This window comes from Gossypium arboreum, chromosome 11, assembly GCF_025698485.1.
Source record: "Gossypium arboreum isolate Shixiya-1 chromosome 11, ASM2569848v2, whole genome shotgun sequence".
NCBI classification, from domain to species: Eukaryota; Viridiplantae; Streptophyta; class Magnoliopsida; order Malvales; family Malvaceae; genus Gossypium; species Gossypium arboreum.
In genome coordinates this window covers 9,557,433-9,579,110 of record NC_069080.1, presented here as the reverse complement: position 1 = coordinate 9,579,110, position 21,678 = coordinate 9,557,433, and the positions used below count along the sequence as shown (strand labels likewise).

The following is a 21,678-nucleotide window of genomic DNA, read 5'->3' as shown; positions in this document are numbered from 1 at the left end:
CAAATTATTTGGCCACTACAAATTAGCCTATAGCATTTTCAGAAATTTTCACATAAGTCCTATTTCATAATTTCATTCACAAATGGCAAAATCAAAGCATGAAATTTTCACACATGCACTTTCACATGAAATAAACACAGAATATAACATTTAATTATTTTCGGGACTCGGTTTTATGGTCCCGAAACCACTTTTCGACTAAGGCCTTATTAGGGCTGTCACAAAATATGACTTGGAAAATGACCTATTTTCATCCACACGGGTAGAGACACGGGCGCGTGTCTCAGCCGTGTGTGACACACGGCCAGGTGACACGGCCATGTGTCCCTTGTATCTTTTAAATTGCATAAGTCAGAATGCTCACACGGCCTAGCACACGGACGTGTGGGTTGGCCGTGTGGCCCAAGTCAGGGAGTTATACGGGCACGGACGTGGGCTGGGACACGGCCGTGTGTCCTTATTTCGAATGTCCACATGGCCTGAAACACGGGCGTGTCTCTTGACAATGTGAGTTACACGGCCTGGACACATAGCCGTGTGACCCCTGAAGCTTTAAAAAAAATTAATGTTTTCTAAAAAATCCTTTGAGTACCCGATTTAATCCCTACTTGTTTTTAATGCGTATTTTGGGCCTCGAGGGCTCGCATAAGGGACAATATGTTTGATTTCAATTGGTTTCTAACATGAATGTTATATTATATGAAATGTTTATTTATTTGATCTGTAAACTCTGATAATGTTCTGTAACCCTATTTCGACGATGGATTCGGGTTAGGGATGTTACACCTTGTAAACTTTTATAACTTTCCTATTTAAATATTTTTTTTAAAAAAAATTCTCTATTCACTATTAAACAATTTTTCTTTCACATCTCACTTAATTTACATAATTAATTCCACTATCTCATTTTCCATATCAAATTTCTATGTATTTCACTTGTGTTATTTTTTCCACCACATATATTTCTCAACTCTTTCAATTTAGTCATTATTTCCATAAAATTTCACATTTTCCATAATTTCACTTATCTAATACTTTGTATATTTTTGCTAACACATAACCCAACTATTATACTTTTATTATAATTTCCTCATTCACTTAAGAAATTGTTTCACACTATATATATATATATATATATATATATATATTATAATTACCATTTATTTTACAAAATCACATTTTAATCTTTAAATAACAAGAAAGTTCATGGGTACTTATCTCTTTTCTATCAAAATCTCTTGTTTTTCTCTTCTCCTACCACTTGATTCACTTAACTTCTCTCTTCATCAATATGTCAAAAACAAAATATTTCCTCGTGAGAAATCTTTACTTTAACACCATTTTTATGATTTTCTATCACTACTAAGCTTAAAAATAACATAAAACCTTAACATCCATACATTATTCTCTTGAAACCAAACTTTAACTTGACTTTATCTCCCATCCAACTTCTATTTTCTTGAATCTAACTTGATATTCTATCTCCCCATAGTCTCCTTAATATTTTTCTCTCTCGATGGCTATGAAAATTCTTTTGATTTCTAAGTGAACATGGTAGATTTTTGGTAAAAGGACCAAATTGTAAAGGAAAAAAAATTTCTTTCTTTCTTTTCTTCTTCTCACGTTAGTAGCATGGAAAGATGAAGAAAAAGATGAAGAAAATTCTTCATATTTCTTTCCTTATATACTAAATAAAAATTAATAAAATATAAATCAATGTCAAATCAAAGTATTAATAAACTAATATTTATTTATTTAATTAATCTCAAATATCACCTACATCATCATTACTCTTCAAAATTATCTTCTTTGCTAAATGACCATTTTTTCCTTTACGGTCATTCAAAATCCCTCCATTGAATCATCACTCATTTTAGTAAAATTGTGATTTAAACCCTCATACATTTTCCACTTATTCAATTTGGTCCTAATTCATTAATTTTCCTTAGTTTCAAGATCCTTCCACCCTTAAAATATTTGCACTATTGGTCCTTCAACTTTTTCATATTTACATTCTAACCCTTTAAATTTTGAGTATTTACTATTAGGTCACAAAAATTTTCTCACTTTTGTGATTTAGTCTTTTCTTGAATTAATACATCATAATATACTACCTAAAAAGATTTTGTTGACATAACTCAAACTTTCCCTTCTTTTTTTTTTTTCACTTTATTTCTTTATTTTACTATATCAAAGATAATATCTCACTTTCTTACTATAACAACTTTCGGGGTGTTACATGTAAGGAAAATTTACTTGCACAAGCAAGAAGACATTTGTATTTAGTACTTTTTATTTAAACCCCTACAAGATGAGGTCGATTATTGTAAAACGTAGAAACTCACTAAGTTCATACGAACTTACAAGAGGTTTGACCTGTGGTTGTAGGATTCATGGAACAAGGAAATTAATGAGGGACTAAGTCAAACCGTGTTAGATCGTGTTGGAATAAAGATCATTGTCAGTTTAATGTCATGCACATAGGAAATGGGGTACCTTCAAAGGCTTCACCTTGAGAACAACTACATTGTATTTAGGTAGATCTCTTTAAGGTCTGGATATTTTGAGAAATTAAATTTTTATTTAATTTAAGGTTTCTTTATCGGAACATCTATTAATAAGAAATTCAATCAGTCCATAAAGTTGTTAGGTAAAAAATTGTGTGGATTCGTTCAGTTCATTTGTGGTACTCCTCACCCGGGCTTGACGAACAGGTTGGGTGAGGGTGTTACATAATCAAAATTTTTGGAATGATTCCATTGTATAAATATAGAAAATTCATCTAATTGGAAAGTTAAAATATCTTTTTAAGAACCTAATTCATCTTTCCTAAAAATAATCTAAGTTCGAATCATTATTACACTAAAAGAAAAATATTAAAACATAGGCTTTTCACGCTAGAAATATACTAATACCGTTGATCTGCTTTGTAGATGCAAAATCAAAACAACATTATCCTTTATTTTTGAGCAAATTAATACCCAAAATAACATGAGATGCACATTAATGGATAGTAAATCCTACAAACACATAAAGAGTTAAATGGCATCCAAGAGATTTGGATTAGCACTGTTATACTTCCTTTAGACTTAGACACATGTCATGATGACAAGCTATTTAAAAAGTGCTTGTGACCAACCCTTCAATTCCACTCGGGTGTTTTCAAGATTAGTTACCTTGGATCGCTCGGCCTCAGCATGAAACTTAGACTACTCACTTCCTTCTTAAAAGCCTACACTACCTGTTGACTATCCATCTGTTCAACAAGTGTCCTTGAGAGGCACCCACTTTTTAGGTGTAAACACGTATTTGATGATTATTGGATCTAACTTGAGCGTGACAACCTCGTACTATCATAAAGAATGATAGCCATGGTGCAAGTCTTGCACCTCTTATACGTACTCTTTGATGGTAGCTCCTCGCAACGGCTTATCATGTCACACTAGTTGACAGTAAGACCTCTACAATATACACCCTCCCAAACAATGAAAAATGGATATTTTTGGTATCTCCAACAACCTTGAAGCATTCCTTCTCTCTAGCTCTCTCAATAATCTTCAGCCTGTCCTCTTGTTCCATTTCAACTCTACGCCTTGTTAGGTGAACCAACTTTTTCTCCACTATCACATTCTCCTCTTTAACCTCCTCTGTGTTATATACTGTGTCAATAGGCACAAAGGATTAAACTATATAGGGGTCAAATCATAAACAGTGATGAAATTTAAGAAAAAATAAAGTGAGAAACAAAAGAGAGGAGTAACATCCTCATAATAAACTACTTGAAAGGGAGAAGAGAGAAAAGAGAAGAAGAAGAAGAGGAGAAGACAATAAATAAATAATAAATAAAAAATTAAATTGTTTAAAAAGAAAAAAACGACAAAGATTAGCAATCCAATTTCAGCTAAAATTTTTATCTGAAATAAAAATATTAATAGTTTAACGTGAGTTAAACGGTTCTGTGATTATAACACAACGATACAGTAAAATTTAAAAGTTCAATGATTAAAATGTTAATTCAAGCACATATAAGTGACTAAACTGGCAGTTTAACCTAAAAATGAACATACACAGTATAAATAACTGTTTCTTGTATCGCTCATTATGTTCCCTCTTCAGCATTGGAAGGACATGGCTGGGGCATGGGCAACTTCCACTTCTCAAAACGCAACCTCCATTTCCGAGGTGGATCCCACCGATCACCTCCCGCTTTCCCTCCTTAGATCTCAGCTCATCCCGCCTGCTCCCAATCGATCCGAATCCGCCATAGACTGGTTACCTGACTTTGCCGGTTACTCATGGGTAGCTTACGGATCCTCGTCCCTTCTCGTGATCTCTCACTTCCCTTCTCCTCTCTCCTCCGAACAAACTCGTATGGGCTCAATTTTCCGTCAAGTCTTCGAGATCTCTTCTGTCGCTTCTTCCCCTGTTACCGCCGTTTCGTGGTCTCCGGTCAGGCCTTCTTCTGGTGAGCTCGCAGCGGCCTCGGATAATTGCATTTGCTTGTTCTCTCACGACTCAGCGACGCCCAATTCCAAAGGTATGCATCTCTTTTGGAGTTCAATTTTGGTAGGTACTTGAAGTTACTAGCAACGTTAAAGTTTGGAAATTTTAGTTCTGCTTGTTGAGTTAATGGGTTCTCGTGCAGTTGTAAATTTTGAGCTATAAAAATTACAGTTTTGTATTTGTTTTTAAGTTATAAATGGCTTGATTATCTCAAAATGGAATTTCCTCTTTTACTGATTCAGGTTCTTTTTGTTGGAGCCAGAATGCAGTACTTTTACAGTCTACAAAAGTTGAGGCAGTTGGATGGACGGCTTCTGGGGATGGGCTAATAGCCGGTGGACTGGAGGCTGTTTTGTGGAAAAGGAAGAGTAAATCTTGGGAAATAGCTTGGAAATTCAAAGCAGATCAGCCTCAAAATATGGTTTCTGCCTCGTGGTCAATAGAAGGCCCTTCCGCAGCTGCATTTTCTTCAAAGGATTTGCAAATTGAAGGAGTCAATGAGGCAAGCAAGTCTGTTTTGGTATTTTACAGTGATGGAAGTTCTGGATTTGCAAAAACTGTGCTAGGCCATCCTCAACCTGTTTCAATGCTTCAATGGAGGCCATCGTCAAGGAAACAACTGTTGAGAGATGGAAAACATTTGCGGAGACATATATTGTTAACATGCTGTTTAGATGGAACTATAAGATTATGGAGTGAGATAGACACTGTTAGAGTTAAGAAAGCAGGCAGTGTTTACGATCAGAAAACTACAAGGAGGTCATTTTGTGTTGCTGCTGTAATCGAGATAGATAATGCATTACGTGGAACTTTGGGAGCAGATATATTTTTTACATGGGCAATGGAAATTGATGGTATGGTTAAAACCACTGAAGAAACTAACCAATACTTCTTTAGAGAAGAACATAAGAATGAAGTTGGCAGCTGTGAGTGGTTAATAGGGTTTGGCCCTGGAAAATTGGTTACTTTCTGGGCAATCCATTGTCTTGATGACATATCACCAATGAGGTTCCCCCGGGTTACATTGTGGAAGAGACTGGAGCTTCAGGGTCTTGAAGTTGAACATCTTAATAGAAATGGACTTTCAACTCTAAAGCAACAATTGCTTCTTAAAAAGGTTGTTATCATGAGAAATTGTGCGTCTGGACCCCCAACTGTATGCTCTTCTATCCATTTATATCCGTGTAAATATTTGGCCTGGTCCATGTTATATACCCAAATGATAAATGATACAGAAAATGCACCTCCTAGTGAATCTAGGACTGAAAATTTATTATCATGTTCAGTAGGAGGAATTTTAGATATAGATGGTCATACCAGTAAAATCTTACAAGTTGCTATACACCCTAATGTTTGTGAAGTTGATTTGGTTGTTTCTTTGGATTCTAATGGGCTACTTCTGTTTTGGTCACTTTCTAACAATTCGAATGCCATTCATGGCCTTCCAACATTGATTCCTGCATGGAGAATTAGTGGAAAGCATGTAACTCACGGTAAATGTTCTAAATATTCAAGCTTGAATTGGGCACCTTTAGTATTGGCTGAAGATCGGTTTCTTCTTCTAGGACATGTTGGAGGAATTGACTGCTTTGCAGTAAAGAATTTTCATGGTGAAGGAGATGGCATAGAATGTTACTTCATATGCACTATACCTTTTGCAGGTCATGATCCTTACGAGGATGGTCCAACCAACATATATACAGTACCATTGTCTTTGTCTCGTAATGAAACTTATATGTGTGATGGATTTTTACTTTTGGGCATTTGGATGAAAGAATTTCGGGCTCTTTCCTGGGAAATAACCATGCATGCTTATGATCTGACAAGAAGCTGCTCTGAATGTAATTTCAATGATGATAATATTGTTGAATGCAATGCAAGGAAATTTGAAAAAACTATCTCTGGCACAAGATATTGTCTCCACGTTACTCCATCATCAGCACAGTTGCCTGAACCTCATCTTCATGATCAGGTCACAAGTTTTGCTGTGATCTCTCCTGGTGGTTTGACACCTGTGCAGCAAAAGTTACCTTTTCATAAAGATTCCTTAAGTTGTAGAAGTCCTGCATATGTTATGGCCACAGGCTGCTTTGATGGTAGTATAAAATTGTGGAGATGTAGCCCCAGTGAACCATCAATTTCTCACAAATCATGGGAACTTGTGGGCATGTTTAGTGCACATCAAGGACCTGTCACTGCTATACAATTGACCAGTTGTGGTAGGAAGATTGCAACCACTGGCTCAGATAGTCCGTCAAATACTGTCTTTAGTCTTCGTATATGGGACTCTATATGCCTACCAGACTCGGGGACTTTTATTTTAGAAGACACATTGTCACTTGATGAATATGTTGTTGTTTTAAATTGGTTAGCCCTAGGAAACGGTCAGTTATTACTTGCAGTTTGCATGCGCAATGAGTTGCGTGTATATGTTCAGAAGCGATGTGGTGGTCATGCTTTGTTAGACTCTAAACAATCTCCGGGTGTGCAATTCTGGTTTTGCATTGGGATCAGTCATACTTTTTCTGCTATTCATGATTTCTTGTGGGGCCCCAGGACTACAGGTGTGGTTGTGCATGCTAGTTACTTGAGTCTTTTAAGTCCATGGCTGTTTCTTTTAGATAACAAACATCAGACTGATTTCTATAAAAAATTTAACCCAGAAAGCCTTCTTGATTCTGATATTGATATGGGCAAGGGCACATTTTCTGAAATTTTTAGTGATCATGATGTTGTTAGTCACAAAGAAACATTAATTGCAAATAGTAATGGAGGATGCATGTCCGACCTTCTTAAGAAGATAAATACCAACAATGGTCACCTATCCAGTGCATTTTTAGTGGGAAGGGGTCAAATAAAATGCAAGTCAAACATTTTACTCGGTTACTGGAGTATGCTAGACATAGTGGAGACATTAGCCAGAGTTTTGCCTGTTTATCACCCGGAGTCACTCTTTGCAAATATATATTCAGGTAATAGTTCACTTTAATTTTTGAATTCTCATGTTTGAGGCTTAGATGAATAATAAGGTTTTTGCATTGTTTTTCCTTGATTATTGCTACTATGCCACTATTCGAATGGTATTGTGATTTTCTATTTACTTTTGTTTCTTAATGTACATCTGGGGTTACTTCTCACTTGACTAAAAAGGTTATAAAGATATTGGCTAAAATTTCCACAGCAATGATATTTAATTTGATGGGGAATGCCTTTCTACTAAATAAATTACTCATGCACATCTTACTGTACTTCTCTTCTCTCCTCCAGTTAGATTCTTAGTATTCCTTCATATGGCTGTGGAAGAATTAAGCAGCCTATAATATTGCTTATACTCATTTTCTTTTATTTTTCAAACCTCCCAGTGACTTGGCTGGTTAAGATTTGTCACTCTGATAGATGAGAATAGCAATAACTAATAATATTTCTATCTTTTTAAACTGTCTTTGAAGTATGTTTTTTAGGTTGAAATGAGTTTTTTTCTTCTCTGCTTCTTTTCCATTTTATTTATCTGTGCATTCCCCGTCTATTATATGATATATATGGATAGATTGCACTCTTGGAGGCAAATGACAACCACTGCACTAATTTTGGCTAAAACCCATTTACGGTTATAAATATATCTGAAATAGTGAACAGCAGATCTTTGTTGGTTATATACTTGAAATATCCTGTTTATTAATTTGGCGAAGCTGTTCTTTGAGTAGGCTTTTATAAATTGTTTTCTTCAGGCTGCTAATTTCAGGTTACTTAAAGCATGTCATCTTCAATGTGTTTAGGCAATTGGAAACGTGCATACATCTCTGTGAAGCATCTGGTTGAATATCTTAATTCTAGTCATATTTCAGAGAAGAGAGGTTACCATCCAAAGATCAGTGACATTGTTCCGCAGATGCCTTTATCTGATTACATTGAAGGGATTCTCTCCAAAAGTTCAACTGTTAATGCATTCCAATGGAATGAGAATGCTACTTCGATGACATCGTCTTCACAATTTCAAAGTGGCTTGTTGCCGTTTGCTTATAATTTTCAGTCTAATGCTTCCAGCAACGCATTCAGCTCGTCTTCAACAAAATCTGGACTTGTTGACTTCCTTGAACCAATCAATAAGTTGCATGAGTTGGCAGCTATAACTGCCACAGAGAAGATGCAGATTCTTGCAATCGTAGATCTTCTAAATGAAGTTAGTAATCCACAGTCTGCTTCTGTTTATGAAAATCTTGATGAACCAGGTCGAAGGTAGTGTTCAACCTTAACTATCTTTATAAATTATTCTTGGAAATTTTATAATTATTTTATAGTTTTATATTCAGCTCCATCTTAGTGAATGAGCTTGTGAGGTGGAACTGGATATAGGTCCCAGATTTTGCTTATTGCCCTCAAAAGAAAACATGTTTGTTTCTTAATTGCATTAATTTTGTAGCTAGGAAATCTAATAGTAGAGGTGCCAACAGTGTTTATTATTCTAGGATCATTGGAAGTACTAGGCATCAAAGATGTACTTATGCTATGGAGGTTAACTTAGGGTCAATTCAAACTTTGTAACTTTGTTATCTTTGAAGGGCCAAACTGAAAGCAAGTCTGTTAAATATCACATGGAGATATTCATTTAAGTAAAAAAAAACTTGGGAATTTAAAGAACCCGGTAAATTGAGTCTTACTTGGGAAGTTAAAGAATCCAGTAATTGAGTCTTTGTGGGATGCTAAGCAAACTTGTAATGAACATGCTTCATAGAAAGTTTTCCCTCTTCAGATATCTCAGCCATTATATTTATCACTGAATATCTTGTTTTTCTTCAGTTTTGGAGAAAAGTACCTTTTAGCCTTCACTTGAATTCATGGGTTTGCCCTGAATTGTCTATATGAAAGAATTTGTTGTTCGTGGGAATTCGTTAAAAGAAAATGAAAGATAGAGGCATTGAACCTATTATAATAACAATTGTACAACTGCGTAGTACAAACTACCTTTCATTTTAGCTCATGCCTCTATGACATTAACTAACAGTACCATACTGAAGTTTATTTGTTGCCTAAGGAAATTTGAGGTTGTTTACTGGCAATAGATTTCATATTTATTGTAGTTCCAACATCCTCTTTCCTGAAAAAAGTTCTCTCTCAGACTGGTTTTTTTTTTATATAATTCTGCAGGTTTTGGGTCACATTAAGGTTTCAGCAGCTGCTTTTTTTGCAAAGGTTTGGTAGATCAGCATCTTTGGAAGATCTTGTGGTTGACTCAGGGCTTATAGCATGGGCATTCCACTCCGATTGCCAGGAAACTCTGTTTGGTTCATTTCTACCAAATGAACCGTCTTGGCCAGCAATGCAGACGTTGGGCATTGGATTTTGGTTTACTAATGCAACCCAACTGCGCACAAGGGTAATTGTCTGAGGTTCTGATTTTTAGGAAACATCTCATCTCAATTGCAAACAAGGATTTGTCTTTTATTCTGGTGGAGTAGTATTTGTTCGTTAATATCTAAATACAATCTGGCAACCATTTATCAAGTATGCTTTACTGTGGCACCATATATATTCCACTTAACAGTTAAAAGAAAAAAAAAGAGGGGAGGGAGTGGAGTGGAGTGGAGTGGAGTGGAGTGGAGTGGAGTGGGGCAGGCAGGCAGGAAAAACACATAAAAGTGAGGATCCTGTCATGAATGGGTTCTAGGTGGTCTATTTTGAAGGTACTGCAACGCTTATTTGCTAGTGGAATCTGATCTGTGTACTCAATTGCTAGTTTGTATGCCAATTTTATTACTGCTAGACTGTTTATCACCCCGTTATTTATGTATAAGTCACAATTTGAGTGAATTGTTAGTTGTGCCAAAGATTCCCTTTGTAGGAGGCTAAGTGAAATGCCTGGCAAGAGGCGGGTTTGCATTTTTTTGAATTCCATGGAACAGTGTTCAGCATGAGATTACAAAATATTCTGCATTCCCCCCTCCCCTCCAAAAGAAGAAGAGTGTACTTTAGTTGACTCTGATGTTGTTCATCTACTGCAGGTGGAAAAGCTGGCTAGAATGCAATATCTTAAGAAGAAAGATCCCAAGGATTGTACACTGCTGTATGTAGCATTAAATAGACTTCAGGTTTTGGCTGGTCTATTTAAAATTAGCAAGGATGAGAAGGATAAACCATTGGTTGGATTTCTTTCACGCAATTTTCAGGTATTTTTCCTATTTTTACTGTTGATTTCTTGATATAGTTGTTGGAATGTATAGGAACAGTTTGGTAGAAGAAATCTATTGTATCAATTTTTTTCTGTATCCAATTTGGTTATTGATACAGGAGGAGAAAAATAAGGCGGCAGCTTTGAAAAATGCTTATGTCTTGATGGGGAGACATCAACTAGAGTTGGCTATTGCTTTTTTTCTGCTTGGGGGTGATGCTTCTTCTGCAGTTACTGTTTGTGCAAAGAACCTTGGGGATGAGCAGCTAGCACTAGTAATATGTAGACTTGTCGAGGGGCGAGGTGGACCATTAGAGCGTCACTTGATTACGAAGCTTATACTTCCATCTGCAATTGAGAGAAGTGACTATTGGCTTGCAAGCCTTCTAGAGGTGCTTATAAATGAACTGTTGAATTTTCACATTATTCCTCCAAAAATGTCATGGATACTTCTCCATGGTTTACTGAATGCATAAAATTTTACATGCCTTGACTCTGAAGACTCTTGGTTTGCAGTGGGAATTGGGGAACTATTCTCAATCTTTCCTGACCATGCTTGGTTTACAAGGGGGTTCTGCTATTGGTTCATCCACTCTTTCATCCTGCCATGTTGCTTTCATGGAACCCAGTATAGGTCTGTATTGCCTCATGCTTGCAAACAAAACTATCCTGAGAAATGCTGCAGGGGACCAGAATGCTGGAGTTCTTGCTAGATGGGCATCTTTGATGACTGCTACTTCCTTGAACAGATGTGGGCTTCCTGTAAGTTTGATTAGTTGGGATAAGATAATATCTCAAATGAAAATTAGGGTATTTAATTGTTTCTTTTATATTTATGCCTGTTTTTTGAGCATGTTACTACTCATGGATGAGAAACCATAATTGACTTTTTCCCTGCTTTCTTGTTTTAAGCTTGAAGCCTTGGAGTGCCTTTCATCTTCCCTGAGTATTCTGGGGGGTACAGATCGAGAGAACGTATCAGATTTTGCATGTTCTAAAACTTCACTGGGAATTTTGAAACCTTCTATTGGTGGTTCCTCTCCTTGGCTCTTGGGTGGTGTTGCTTCTCACCTTGAGTCCTATGCTAAATTTGATTTGGCCCTCCGGTATATCTCAAAATTGATGAGGGAGCATCCTAGTTGGCCTAGAACCTCCTTTGGATCTGTTAGAGCAAACACATGTTCTGAGGATTATGAGAATCAATATGATAAACTACTTGAAAATTTTCACCATAAGTTGCACACAGGACTTGCACAGTTTGAGCATAAGTTCTCGTTGGTTTCATCCTACCTAATTAATATGGTATGTTGTTTCTTCACTGTTTATGTCTGCTTCTCTTTTTTGGCTAATTTTTATGTACGGTTTGTTTATATTTCCCCCTTTTTTCAGATTTTTGTCAACTTATGCAATAATGGGTTCTGGTTCCTTGGATATGATATGTTACATGGATTTTGTCGTGAACACTCCCAGCATGAGAATCATATGGATGACAATGCCTTTTTGTATCCTCTTTTCCACAAGCCACTTTTGAAGTTGACTGAGGATATCTCCTCTTTGTTTTCGCATTTTCTTGCTGTCTGCAGCACAACATGGTCCCCATCAAAATTATGTTATAGAGAAAATGGTATGTCCCATGAAGGTAGATCCAACTCTGGATATACCTGGGGGTTTTATTTTCAAGGGGTCAAACTATCACTGTCGAGTTTAAGAGCAGCTATGAGGATCTTCTCTGGCATCTTCAAAGAGGTCATGGCCCCAAAACTTCTCACCCTTCTTGATTTGTATGAATTTTATGCAAATTTTGCATCTGCTTGGCTTCAGAAAAATTCAGAAGGTTTAGTTTTGATGATGCAACCCCTCATAGTTACATATACTAGTGGGCATACGCCTTATGAAGTTGATATGATGGCTTTGAAGGAAACGTTAAACCAGGTTCCGGATACAGTGACTGATGTTTTAATAGATGGCCTTGAGGTTGATAAATGTGCTGAGGAAAAACAAGTTGGAGAGCTATTGAATTTGATTCCAGAGGATGAGAGATGGCATATTATAGGGGCTTTTGTGTGGCAACACATGTCCAGATTCATGAAACATAAGTTGAATTCATTAGCCATTTCTGATGACAGTTTTCTTTCTGGCTTTTCCAATGATAAACTTTCTTCTTGTGCTCCTTTATCATTGGATGTTGGATTAGGTAACAGAAGCATAAGAGAAAACATTAGGTCAGCATCATGGATATTAGCCAACTTACCAAAAATTGCCCTTGAACATATTTCTTCTCACCATGTGAAACAACTTGGGTTGTTCTTACAGCAGAAAATAGATAATGGATTTAACCCTCCTACTCTTGGTTGGTTGGAGGAGTATAGATTGTCTTCTAGGACTCTACATCAGCATCTGGGTCAGACTAAAGATACAAACAGCACAAATCAGCTTTCTGCTTCTGATATCTTATGGAATATGTGTGCTGATCCTACTATGATATCAGAAAGTTTTGCACAAGAGAAAGTGAATTGGTCAAGTTTTCTTAATTTTAAGCCTTGCAGAGGATGGGATGATTTATACAAAGACATTAGGAGGGAGAATGAAAGTGATGAGTCCCAAAATCATGAAGGTAAAATAAGCAATAGCTCTTCTGGTGGTGAAGCTGGATCACCTTCTGGGAGTGTGTTACGGAACGGCCATGCTTTTTTAAGTTCCTGGCAGAAAGGAACAAGCACGGAAAAGGAGGTCATACCTTTCCAAAACCCTAAAGAAATATATAAGAGAAATGGGGAGCTTCTAGAGGTAATACTTCCTTTTCCTTATTTCAGATTGAGTAGAATGTGTTTCCAGATCCTAAATCTTTAGTTCTCGTTACAACTAAAAACTGTGTTTTCCTCAGGCATTGTGTGTCAACTCCATTAATCAAAGGCAAGCTGCATTGGCTAGCAACCGAAAGGTTAGTCCATGTGTTTCAGCCCCATTTTCCATTACCATTAGATGTGGTTTTTAATCTTGAAAACACTTTCTTATGAGAATATTTGATAGGGGTTTCAGTTGCAAGGTTACACCTTTAAGTTAGCAATTTAGTGAAGTGTGTGATACCCATGTTTTTCTTTGTGCTCCCTGCTGGCAATTTTTGTTGTGGAAGACCTCAAATGTTCAGATTTTTTCTTCATCATGGAGTTGGTTGTAGGCCAATTATACCCTAAAGGTGACCATGTGATCATATTATTGTGATGCTGGTCAATGTTGGAAGACAGTTCTCTTCTCCTCCACTAATTTCCTTGAATTTATAATAAATTACATGCATGTGTTCATTTGAAGAGTACTAAACCATTCAGTTCTCTCCGGTTCAGGGCATAATTTTCTTTAACTGGGAAGATGGTATACCTTACAAAGGCCAATCAGATTATATCTGGTCTGGTGCAGATTGGCCACACAATGGTTGGGCTGGTTGTGAATCAACCCCAGTTCCAACCTGTGTATCTCCTGGTGTTGGTCTTGGTAATCAGAAAGGGGCTCACCTAGGACTGGGCGGGGCAACCATTGGTGTGGATACTTTTTCTAGACCAGGGAGACACCTAACAGGTGGTGGAGCATTTGGAATTCCAGGTTATGCTGGTATCGGAGCCTCTGGCTTGGGCTGGGAGACACAAGAGGATTTTGAGGAGTTTGTTGATCTGCCTGCCACTGTGGAAAACATCAGTACGAGGTCTTTCTCGAGTCATCCCTCAAGGCCTTTATTCCTGGTTGGTTCTATCAATACACATATTTACTTATGGGAGGTATGAACCTTTGACAGCAAAAATTAAAATCTTTCTAAGAGTATCTTGCATACTGTTCTCATAATCTTTTCACCGGACATGTATTAGTTCTGATCTCGAGTTTCTTATCTTAAATTTAAGACACTGTCTCTGAATGCATTAGAAATGGAGCAAGTAAGATAGGACTTATGTGCCTCCAGGAGGCACTGAAGTGGCTTTAACTGTACCAGATATAAAAACACAACATATTAGTCATCCAACAAAACGCATTCATGAACTTCTATTTCCATTTTTCATCTATCTTGTAAGGCATTTAGCCCATGTATAATGTTAATGCTTGCAGTTTGGGAAGGATAAAGCAACAGCAACTTATGGAGTACTGCCTGCTGCAAATGTTGCTCCACCTTATGCTCTTGCCTCAATATCAGCTTTGGAGTTTGACCGTTGTGGACACAGATTTGTTACTGCTGCTCTTGATGGAACTGTTTGCACGTGGCAACTAGAGGTGGGAGGCAGGAGCAATATCCGTCCAACCGAATCATCTCTCTGCTTTAATAACCACGCATCGTATGTATTCTGCTTTTAAATGCTTAAACAAGCGTTGGCTGTCCCTACTTTAACATGTATTACATGCTTATGTAATAAAATAATTTATCATTGTCCAAGGATTGTACTGTATCTAGTCCTGTGTGGTTTTGCTGGGTCCGAAGTTCATACTCATCCTATTTTTCCCCTTAGATTTCCACCATGAGTATATTGGTATAGATTTCTTCCTGTTACTAAGATGTTGTAATGTGTTTCTTCTTCCATGGGCCCTTGATTACTGCGATCAATAAGTTAATTTCTGTTGCAGGGATGTCACTTACATTACTTCAAGTGGATCCGTCATTGCTGCTGCTGGATGTAGCTCCAATGGTGTTAATGTGGTTATATGGGATACATTGGCTCCGTCTGCAACCTCTCGAGCTTCCATTGTTTGCCATGAAGGTTAGTTTCCCCCTTCACAATCTCCCATACAAAAGTTCTTTCTATCAAATTCGTTAGAAACTGTGTTATGCAGTGAAACCATGTGCAGAGTAGCTATAGTTCTGATTTGAGGTGAATCAGAATTAGACAACTCCACATAGTAACTTGGATTATAAATGTGCTACATTGTTGCAGCATAACTTCACTATATTTGTATTCAATGTTTATATTGATTGTTTTGTCTTAATTAGTTTACTACCTTAGTGTTTTGTGCATTTACTTGGTAACTTCAATCTATTGTGGTACCAATGTTTTATGCATCTCTCTGTGCAGGTGGTGCCCGCTCCATTGCAGTGTTTGACAATGACATCGGAAGTGGTTCTGTTTCTCCCCTAATAGTAACCGGTGGTAAAAATGGTGATGTTGGACTTCATGACTTCCGGTACATAGCTACTGGAAAGACTAAAAGGCACAGGCACCATGATAGTGTTGAAATAAGCATCAACACATCTTCTAATGCTGACATGAAAACAGGAGCTAGTAAACAACGAGACCAGAATCATGGTGGGATGCTTTGGTACATGCCAAAGGCTCACTTAGGTACATGCTTTTCTTATTGTCCCCCTGAAGTGCTACTTGCTATGATTTGATATTAATCTAATCTTTATTTTATCAAATGGTACGAGTGAAGGTAGCATCACCAAAATTTCCACCGTCCCAAATACCAGTTTGTTCTTAACGGGAAGCAAAGATGGAGATGTTAAACTTTGGGATGCCAAAGCAGCCAAACTGGTTCATCATTGGTCAAAATTGCATGAAAGGCACACCTTTTTGCAACCAAGTTCCCGTGGTTTCGGTGGCGTTGTGCGGGTAATCATTTGTGATTATAGCCATGTTCATCCAGTTTGTTCATGTTCCCTGTTTTGTTTTGTTTTTACTTATGATGTTAAAAGAGTCAATTTTTTTAATTCAAGATTTGAATTCGCACTGATGCAATAATTTGCTTAAATGTCACAGGCTGCTGTTACTGATATTCAAGTTGTGTCACATGGTTTTCTTTCATGTGGTGGGGATGGCTCTGTAAAACTGGTTCAACTCAATGATTAACGATCTGTGACGTGGCATCAAGATGAAACTTATCCGAGTCCAAAAGCAGTTAAGGTGAACAAAAGCTGGTCTTTTGTTCTTTCAGAACAGTGAAAAGAAAAGCTGCGTTTCATGATCTTGGTTGATATTATGAGCTCAGTGCCTTTGATATCTCTTGCACTAACTTGGCATCACCAACATATTTCCTGCTGAGTTGTTAATCGCCGGCAATGAAAACCAAAATCATCAGGGAAAGAGACAAACTGCCTGCTAAAGTCATTCAATCTCTCTTCCATTGAGCTTTACTCTCTGAACGAAAAAAAAAAAAACCCTTGGTGAGACAAATGCTGAATGTGAGGCTCAAATTGTGGGTTCACAGTTCAATTTTTGTTTCTATACATCTTTTTTAAGTTTTCTGGCTGGCGGAGTGTTGTAGATGGTCCACTCTGTTTTCTCTACGTGGTTCCGATCTGGGTTTTCTCGGGTTCGGTTTTATTTGGTACCCTGGATAGATTTTGGTGTGATTTTGCAGTATATATATGAGAAAGAAGAGTAGCGAGTCTTAATTCTTGTAAATGTACTTGCATACAAGGAACTATTTCAAAGTGGTGATATTTATATACTCTTAATTGGCCCTTTTTCTGAGAGAAAAAAAACATTGACCCAAAGCTTGGCCTGTGCTGTATGCCATTGAGTCAAATTTCAAATGCTAATATATTTTAAGGATTTCCTTTAATTGCCCGGCCGTCCCTAAGGTTTTAATAGATTGAATCTTTATGAAATTGACTTACAAATAAATAAATGAATAAATATATCTAAATAATGTTGTTGAAATCTGACTATTATAATTAAAACTCAATTTCAAGCGTTAAGCAAGGGAACAAGTACAAGCCATTAAGCTTTGCTTTACCATTAAGTCAAGTTTCAATCATAGCCACTTCGTCCCCAAGCCTTAATCCTCGTTTTCACTAATACATAATTATAGCCAATCGGCAATTGCCAAACTAGCAGAGTAGAAACCGATAAAATCAATGCGCACTTCCATTGTTTACTTCAAAAGACAACCGTTTTACTTCAAAAGTTCAAAACCTGACGTCTGTTTCTGTGGTGTTACGTCGCTTTAATGATAATCATCACGATGAAATCGTTGATACCAGCTGATTTTCTATATACACGAGTTCTGTTCCGTTGGTGCTGGGATATTTCGTACCCCAATTTCTTTAAAATCAAAATCAACCCAAGCCAATCCCACGGTTTCTTCTTGTAATTCAGTGGGCACGTTTTTATTTTAAATATTTGTCATATACATATTTGCTAAATCAAATGAAATACGTAAACATATGATATTTTCATTAATATCGATTTTTCTAATTTCACCATCAAAATAAGATTTTCTCTTTGGATTTTATTTGTCTTTTCTAATATAAAATTATTATTTAAAAATTACATCAGTTTTATTAGAATCAACCATTATAAGCATTGAATTAAATAATTATCTGTTAAGTCAAATTAAATAAATAATTAAAATAAAATTAACTAACTAACTAGAATAAATTTATAAAAAAATAGGATTTCAATATCAAACCTATAATTTTACCCATCCATTTATGATTCATTCAAGTTTGTGTTTTTATTCATTTATTTGGTTTAATTGATAAATGAAGTGAGTCGTTACATAGTACAAAAAAATCACCTACAGGGCTTACCTTATTAAGATACCAAGTGCCACCTTTTTTCCTTGTAAAATATCTATATAAAACCCCGACATTGCTTTCAAAAGCAGGCAGAGATTGTATGGCATGGACCCTCCTTTCTATAAAAATACTAATTCCTGTTTTTATTTCTTTGTATCTATTTATCTTAGGAAGAATCAAAAAGTGTGATTTGAGTCCTTGAATATGGAACATATTACACATTATTTTTTTATATTTTAATTTATTAACCATTATTTTTAAAAATTCAACTTCGATATATTTGAAGATAAAATCTTTTAATTTCAATTAAAAATTACCATATTATTATTTTTATATTTTAAATACATATATATATATATATATTATCGACCTTTCGTAAGTAATGAATGTCTAACTTTCTTTTGCTATTATTGAATAATTACAAGAAAAAAAATGTTACCTCGAAAATGATCAAGATTGGAAACCCTTATCTTAAAAATTCTAATCGGGACCCATTACCAGCACCCTCATTCCCCTAATCAGCCGCCACGTGCCCCGTACAGAACTCCATGGAAGTGACACGCCAGGGTTTGAATGGAAACGCTGCCGTTCGGTTTCACCCCTCGTTTTAATGAAAAGAAAGAGAAACAGAGCCCGTAAAAGTTAGTGGAGAAAAACCAAAGTACCAGAAATTTTGATAACTGAAAAAAGAACACTGTTTTCTACAAGACTGTCCTGTTTTGTTCTTTGTATCCCTCTTATCCATTGAAATCAAACGGTTTCTTTGACCTTCCCTTTTTGTCCAAAGAACGATTTCTTTTACTTTACTACCTAATTTATACTAGATCTATGCAGTTACCGCTTGCCCACCTCTTTTCTATCCTCCTTCTTCCTGGGTTTGTGATCTTTCTCTTATTTCATGGACTATACCTTTATTTTTCTCTTTTATTGTGTATGTTCAGTTCGTTGAATTATTCGACCTTGTTACGTGCACCGCCTTAATCTTCTTTTCTATGACGACTTTTGTGTTCTTGTTCTTGAATTATGGCTTTTTTTCCCCTTAAACTGTTTTTTCATTTTCATTTGTTAACTATGTTATGGTTTCAACTCGCGGTTGTTCTGAATGGTAGTTGGTTTTTGTTGTATGCTTCATTTCTACTAATAATTATCGAATTATCCGTTGTTGTTTTTTAATTATAACTTTCCAATCCGATGACGATTTACATTGCATGTTTTTTGACATTCTATCTTTTGTTTTATGTGTTTTGGGGTGATCTCATGAATGACGGTGGGGTTAAATCAACTTTTGAAGTTCAATCAAGTCTTATTCATGAGTTGTATTGCCCTACTTTTCTAGATGTACGGTTCTTGTGTATACTTGAAAATAGGGTGTATACTTGAAATAGATGTTCTTTTAGATTTTGATCGAAGGTGATGAAAGAACTTAAGATTTGCCTATCGTTTCTGATTGTGAAGTATCGTATGATGCTTGAAGTTTTACGTAGTTCTTACGGGGCAAGGACTTGGATTATCTATTATTTTGTTTAGTGATCATTGATAGAACTTTATGCTTTTGTAGCGGCATGTATTTGGATTGGTTTTATTTATGTATGTCAACTTAGAAAGTAATTTGTCTTAAACATGTTCAGTTGGATGGCGATTTGTGACTGACTGATTTAGTGATTAATAATCTCGTTTCTAATGAGTGGTGGCTATTTTCTAAACAGCTAAATGTGTAGCAGAGAAAGATTGTAAATGGCAGCAGCGGAAGCAAGGGCAGCCTGGCAAAGAACAGCTAATCGTTGCTTTGTCCAAGAAGATGCCAAAAGAGCTCCCAAGTTAGCTTGCTGCCAATCATCGTCTTCCACTAAACAAGCCGATTCCAACCCCAGTGGCGTGGCAGATAAACATAATCACCCTGCAATAGGTTTCATGCCTCTCAACAGGACCCCTTCTTATTCCAATCTACCCCCTGATACGAGGTGGTGGCTTCAGCTGCAACCTAACTATGGTCCCCAAATGAGTTTAACAAATGAGCAGCTGAATGCCTTAGAGGATGAAGTGGAAAGCTTGAAAGCTGAAATAAACTCCTCCAAAGTAAGTAGTGATCTTCAGCAGGATGCACATGATATTTCCATTACTGATAGAAAAAAGAACAATAGCTATTCTCTTGATTCAAAGGAAACAATGGAAAGCTTTGAATTTTTGGAGATGGAATCTGTTGAATGCCGTGCTTCCATGAAAACCAATGACTTCTGTTCTGAACCAGAGTCTCCCTGGTCCGGGGGTGGGAAGGCTGAGCCATGGTGGCGCACAACAGATAAAGACGAGCTGGCCTCCTTGGTTGCACAAAAGTCACTAGATTTTATTGAGAATTGTGATCTTCCCCCACCTCAGAAGGTGCATGTGAGGGGGTACTCGCACGTGTGTTCTGGTTCTTTTGACGGTGGTGAAGTATCATCTTTGGCTTGGAAGTCCCGGACAGTTGCAATTCGCAGTCCAATGGTTAATCATGCACAGATGTCTCCTGGCTCCGTAAGAAAACATGGAAGACAGATGTCTTCAGTTGGAGAAGGGAAGATGCAATGTGCTTCCAATTCATTGTCCAGGTGTTTATTTTACAATGGTTTTAGCCTTTTAAGTGGTGGTATTATCAACTCCATTGATTAAGATAGGTTAAAAAAGTTTGCATTATGGTAAAACTATCATCTCTTTTTGTTAAACTTTATTCACTTCATTTTTACAGTACAAGTACAACGGAAAAGGATATGTTAGAGCAAGTTACAGAGTCTGATCCTACCAAGGCTCAGCTACTAGAAGCACTGTGTCACTCGCAAACACGTGCAAGGGAAGCTGAGAAAGCAGCACAGAAAGCCTATGAAGAGAAGGAGCATGTCATCAAGCTTCTCTTCAAACAAGCCTCGCAACTCTTTGCCTATAAACAATGGTTCCAATTGCTGCAGCTAGAACCCTTTTACCACCAGATCAAGAATAACGAGCAGCCTGTAGTCTTTCCATGGACGCCCTACAAAAGCCAGAAATTTCGGAAGAGCTGGCTAAAGACCGGAAAAGAGAGACGAGGGAAGCGAGGCCAACCTAGACCTGACATAACCAAGTATGCTGTTGCTTTAGCACTGGGACTCAGTCTCGTTGGTGCTGGTTTGCTGTTGGGATGGACAGTGGGGTGGATGCTACCTTTCTAGACAACTAGAGAGTTCAACTAATCCCCTCACTGTCGTAAAAATTGTTTTGCGGCAAAAAGGATCGTCGGGTACTTGGGATTATATATACTTTCCATGCGTATGTTAAGTTCTTTTCTACTTATTTAACATGTATTAGGCCCTGTATGTTGTATGTAATTAGTTTTTGTTTTTCGCTCTCTTGTAGTTGTTGTCAAGTTTGTAGGTCTTTGCTTCTTAGTAGTGTCTGTGTCTTCTGGGAACGTAAATGATGCTGTGGCTGTTGTATATATATTGGGTGAAAATATGCTGAGACAAATGAGTTTCTCAATATATTTATCTTTGATAAAATCAAT

The 21,678-nt window shown here is 36.9% G+C and overlaps 2 protein-coding genes across 4 annotated transcripts; both read left to right on the top strand.

Annotated features, from left to right (window-relative positions):
* The first annotated feature begins 4,061 nt into the window (after window positions 1–4,061).
* Window positions 4,062–17,206, top strand: LOC108473478 (uncharacterized). Of its 2 annotated transcripts, none has more exons than XM_017775053.2 (16): window positions 4,062–4,537; window positions 4,746–7,475; window positions 8,280–8,739; window positions 9,649–9,877; window positions 10,503–10,667; window positions 10,789–11,061; window positions 11,186–11,431; window positions 11,582–11,971; window positions 12,059–13,456; window positions 13,554–13,610; window positions 14,011–14,439; window positions 14,762–14,985; window positions 15,272–15,405; window positions 15,718–15,984; window positions 16,076–16,254; window positions 16,402–17,206. In XM_017775053.2, exons 1-16 carry the CDS (start codon window positions 4,102–4,104, stop codon window positions 16,489–16,491), a joined length of 7,707 nt encoding a protein of 2,568 aa, XP_017630542.2. In that variant the 5' UTR covers window positions 4,062–4,101; the 3' UTR covers window positions 16,492–17,206. The 2 variants fall into 2 exon arrangements, with proteins under 2 accessions (XP_017630542.2, XP_017630543.1); XM_017775054.2 differs by having other exon boundaries at window positions 4,331–4,537; window positions 4,766–7,475.
* A 1,565-nt stretch (window positions 17,207–18,771) lies between these two features.
* On the top strand, window positions 18,772–21,673 carry LOC108470594 (uncharacterized). 2 transcript variants are annotated; one of them, XM_017771953.2, is made up of 3 exons: window positions 18,772–19,039; window positions 19,871–20,752; window positions 20,890–21,673. In XM_017771953.2, the coding sequence occupies exons 2-3, from the start codon at window positions 19,899–19,901 to the stop codon at window positions 21,344–21,346; spliced, it is 1,311 nt and encodes a 436-aa protein (XP_017627442.1). In that variant the 5' UTR covers window positions 18,772–19,039; window positions 19,871–19,898; the 3' UTR covers window positions 21,347–21,673. The 2 variants fall into 2 exon arrangements, with proteins under 2 accessions (XP_017627442.1, XP_052877492.1); XM_053021532.1 differs by having other exon boundaries at window positions 18,772–19,095.
* Window positions 21,674–21,678: the final 5 nt, after the last annotated feature.